The sequence below is a fragment of the Amblyomma maculatum genome, chromosome 10 (genome assembly GCF_055883805.1).
Source record: "Amblyomma maculatum isolate TAMU_Amacu chromosome 10, ASM5588380v1, whole genome shotgun sequence".
In the NCBI taxonomy this organism is placed as follows: Eukaryota; Metazoa; Arthropoda; class Arachnida; order Ixodida; family Ixodidae; genus Amblyomma; species Amblyomma maculatum.
Window position 1 is genome coordinate 159268064 of NC_139353.1, and position 4272 is coordinate 159272335.

At 51.7% G+C, this 4272-nt stretch overlaps 1 protein-coding gene across 1 annotated transcript; it reads left to right on the forward strand.

The window, feature by feature from the left end:
- The first annotated feature begins 573 nt into the window (after positions 1-573).
- Positions 574-1527, forward strand: LOC146177779 (uncharacterized). The gene has a single exon (XM_084581637.1). The coding sequence runs from the start codon at positions 574-576 to the stop codon at positions 1369-1371; it is 798 nt and encodes a 265-aa protein (XP_084437763.1). The 3' UTR covers positions 1372-1527.
- Positions 1528-4272: the final 2745 nt, after the last annotated feature.

The following is a 4272-nucleotide window of genomic DNA, read 5'->3' on the forward strand; positions in this document are numbered from 1 at the left end:
TGCTTACTTGAATTTTGGGAAAGAGATCGCTTTTCCGCTAGAGAACGCCCTACTTGACGCGGCGGGGCCCGCGCCCCCTCCGCTTACGCAGTACGCGGCAAAGCTTCGCGAGCGCCTTGAGGCAGCGCAGCGCGCGGCTCGTGAAAACCTCGATGTCGCGCGCATGGAGCAAGCGGATCAGTACAACAAAGGTCGTCGTCACGTCGTTTTCAACACGGGCGACTTGGTACTGAAAAGAACGCACCCGCTTAGTAACGCAGCGCGTGGTTTCGCCGCGTCGCTAGCGCACAAGTGGGTTGGACCGTTCGAAGTTACGGCACGGACTACGCCCCTCACCTACCAGCTGCGGTTGTTGGCGAGCGGTGAAACCGCTGGTCCGGTGCACGTCGCAGACTTGAAAGCTTACCACCTTCGCAAGGACGATAACTGCGAAACGGTGGAAGCTCAAGGCGATTCAGCGATCTCTCCCCCGGGAAGGCGAGCACGTAGTGGCACGGTTTGCAACCGACGCTACAACCTGAGGACCAGGTAAAACCCGTGCTTCTCGTCTAACCCCTCTCTGCCCCTCACAGCATGCCACCCAGGCGGTATCCCGGCGCCCGGATCGAGGGTACCCACCAGGTGCACAAGCAACAGAGGCTGCGCCAGCGGCCTGGAACGAGTGGGCGCGGTGCCCATCGTCACCGGCCTACCGGCCCGGAGAAGCACTGGAGAAGCCCCCCCAGTGATTTGGGACACGGAAAGCGTTCGGGGGGCCCACCCCCAGGCCTGGAGCCGCAATCCAAGCGGCACAGGACTGTGCGGCACACCGCCACCTGGACCACGGTCGCCGACGGGGCGGCGGTCTCCTACTGCGCGGGGTCCAGGTGGCGAGACCAGGCCCGGCCTCTCCGCGGAGAGGCCGCGCAGTCGGTGCCAATGCCGTTCCGGGGCCTTACCTTAGAGGACCGGGACAACGAGCCCCCGGCCCACTATACAGAAGAGGAGCGCGCAGGCCTGTGCGGTCTCTGCGGCACCCTGCTTGTGTGCCGCGCCGTCCACGAGGCCGGGGCGCTGCATAGGAGCCGTGCAGAGGCGGCGGAGCGGCTGCACCGGGCAGTGGTCGCAGCGACCGCTTTGGCAGCCGGACGGCCCGTCCAGAGGGGCAGCCCGGAGGAGGCAGCCTTACGCCTCCTTCAATCGAGCCGGCCTGAGCTGTTGTCTCCGGCGGCGGAGGCCATCATCGCCCAGGCGCGGGCAGGGTCCCCAGCGCCCCCTTCGGTCTCCACGGACGTCAGCCCGGACCCGGACGATTTGGATCGCCTGCTGGCGGACTCCGGGTCGGACGCTGAGGGGGGGGAAGATGTGGGGGCCCACGCTACATATCTCTAGCGCCCGTGGCGCGCCGCGCTTCCAACGGCCGCACCACCTTCCCAAGGCTCCTTGCGCGCTGCCGGTTTCCCTCTCCCCGCTCGTTCGGGGATAACCGGTCCCGCGCGAGGGGTCTATAAAGGAAGGCTCGTGCCGCCGTCTGGCTTCTTGGTTCCTGGCTCGTCACTCCCGCTTCTCCCCTGGCTCTCTCGACGAGCACGACCCGCAGCCACCCGGACGACGACCCCGGACGGCCTCGACGACCCCCGCGCGTAACGTGAGATAAAGAATGTTTGTTACACGGCCCACTGTGTGTTTTGTCGTGCGCATGCCTGTGGCAGAGGAATCGCCCACAAGCACTAGTTACTTTAGATATTACTAAGGCATACGACAGCGTAGAATACAGCATTTTGCTTCATAAGCTAGCTGATCTACATCCTCCATTATACATCTTTGCGTGGATTAGGGAATTTTTAAAGGGTAGATCATTCTTCTGCACAAAGAATGCTTTAAAATCCAACACTTACACCAAGTCAAGAGGTGTACCCCAAGTATAAGTCCTGTCGCCGTTATTGTTCAATATATTTATGCGTGACATTCCTATTCATCTGGCCGTCAAAGTCTATGTGCATGTAGACGATTTAGCTTTTTTTGCTTCTGCAACAATTATTGAAACCCTATACCAATTCTTGCAAAATTATCTAAATGCCCTGGAGGTCTGGCTGGACAGCCTAAGGCTAACTTTAAATGTCAACAAATGTGCCGTCCTAGTATTCCCACAGACATCCCCCGCTAACATTTCCTTGTATTATCAATCTGTCCTAATCCCACAGGTTGATTTTATTAAATATTTAGGTGTATTATACGACCCGCAGTTAGACTGAGGCCTCAAATTAGAAGCCTTGTGCTTAAAGGTGAACGTGTCCTTGGCCGTTTGATACGAATCAGCAATAAGAAATATGGTATGCGTCGGGGCAGTCTGCTCTTGCTTTATAAGACCTACGTACGACCAATACTTGAATTCGGCTCCATTCACTTTTCTGGGTGCCCAAGGTACAAGCTTGAGCCCCTGTGTGTTTTAGAACGAGCAGCTCTGCGCCTCTGTTTAGCTCTGCCCAAATCAGTGGCCAATGCATTGCTATACTTGGGAGCTCGGATACCTAATCTGAATTCGCGGTTTCACCTTCTAACTGTGCGAACATATTTAAGGTCTTTGAAGCCAGTCCCTGGAGTAGCTAACCCCATATTCACTTCAATCCCATCATACTTCTTTCATAATATTTGGCCTAGGTATAAGCTCCCTCAAGTTGTGTTTACATATTCGCTGCTGTCCAAACTTTCAGTATCTGTAACCTCTTTAGTACAAGTGGACCACCGGCGGCCTGATACCATAATTTCATTTGATGACACCTTCCCAAGGAATGCTAAGCATTTGCCTGCCAATGTATTAAATGCCCTTATAGAGGATTACCTAGACATTTTCCGAGCCATATTGCCATTTTTACAGATGCGTCTCAGCAGGATGAAAAAGCAGCTATTGGAATATACTCTCAGGCTCTTGACTAGAGTTATTCATTTCGGGTCCCAGACTATATGCCAATCTTCGCTGCTGAGTTTCTAGCCATTCAGTTGGCCTTGACTAAAATCTCTAGTAATATTTCTGAGGTTATTTTTCTTTCTGACAGCCTATCCGTGCTGTTATCCGTCGAAAATTTGAAGGACACTCTGCTTTGCCGTTCACTTTATTTTTTCCTTCCGCCTCATATTTGAGATTTGCGTTTTCAGTGGGTCCCAGGCCACTGTGGTATTACATATAATGAAATAATAAATTTTTTAGCAAAATCCGCTCTTAGTGGACGTCTTGTTCCATTCATACCTAATACCGTTTACTTAACTTTAGCATGATTTCAAAATTTCCAACGTCTCCAGCACCTCAGTAACGAGCCTCTCCTTTCTGCACCAGATTACCAACACCTCAGATGGCCTTGGCGTGGCCGCATGTGTGTTTCAAGGATATGTGAGGTGTCTATGACTCTCTTGCGCTGCAGATTACCGGAACTAAATCTGGATTTATGTCGTTCGGGGCTATCCGCTACTAACCTCTGAGAGTCTTGTAAAGAAATTGAATCCATCGATAATTTTTTTCTCTTCTGCCGGAGGTTCGCATCCCTCCGCAAATTTTACTTAGCAACTCCCCTTTCGAAATTAGGCCTTCCACTAACCATTCCAATCCTCCTCTCCTTCGGAGCAAGCGTCAAGGGATATGCCTTAAAACCAGTTAGCGATTTCATTCATGATTAAATAATTTCAACAGGTAGATTTCTATACTAGGTACGATTTCAAATTTTCTTTTCCTTTTTATTTTTTCCAAATTATAGTTAAAGATCCATATTGTCACGTAGTGGTGACGAGGTCGATGACACAAATGAAGGGTCGATGATAGCACTAAAGAAACTCTTTATTTGGGCTGACTTGCGCCCGCAAAATAACTAAGCAACTCGGCGGCGGCGATATAAACAAACGTGCTCTTCGATCGTCGAACAAAGAATGCCCGTCACGCTCGGCAACGCTCAATTTAAAGGCTGCACAGAACAATCTAGATAACGTCGAAAGCAGCTACCAGCACGGGCTGGAACATTGTAGAAAGACACCCGTGTGGCCGGAACCTTCGAGACAGATCTCGGTGCATCTTGTGCTACAACAAAACTGATAAAGGTGTGACTCGCGGCATCGAGCATTAAAAAACAAAGATTACGGAACTGATACGCGGTCCAGAATCAGAGTGATAAGCCTGTATGCCGGCGGCTGTTGAAAAACAACAAATACTGTTTTGAAGGTTTCGCGGCATTACTCCCCCCTTAAAAAAACATCGCCTCGATGTTCCAAAACAAAGAAACTTAAACATAAACACTGCAAAGTTTA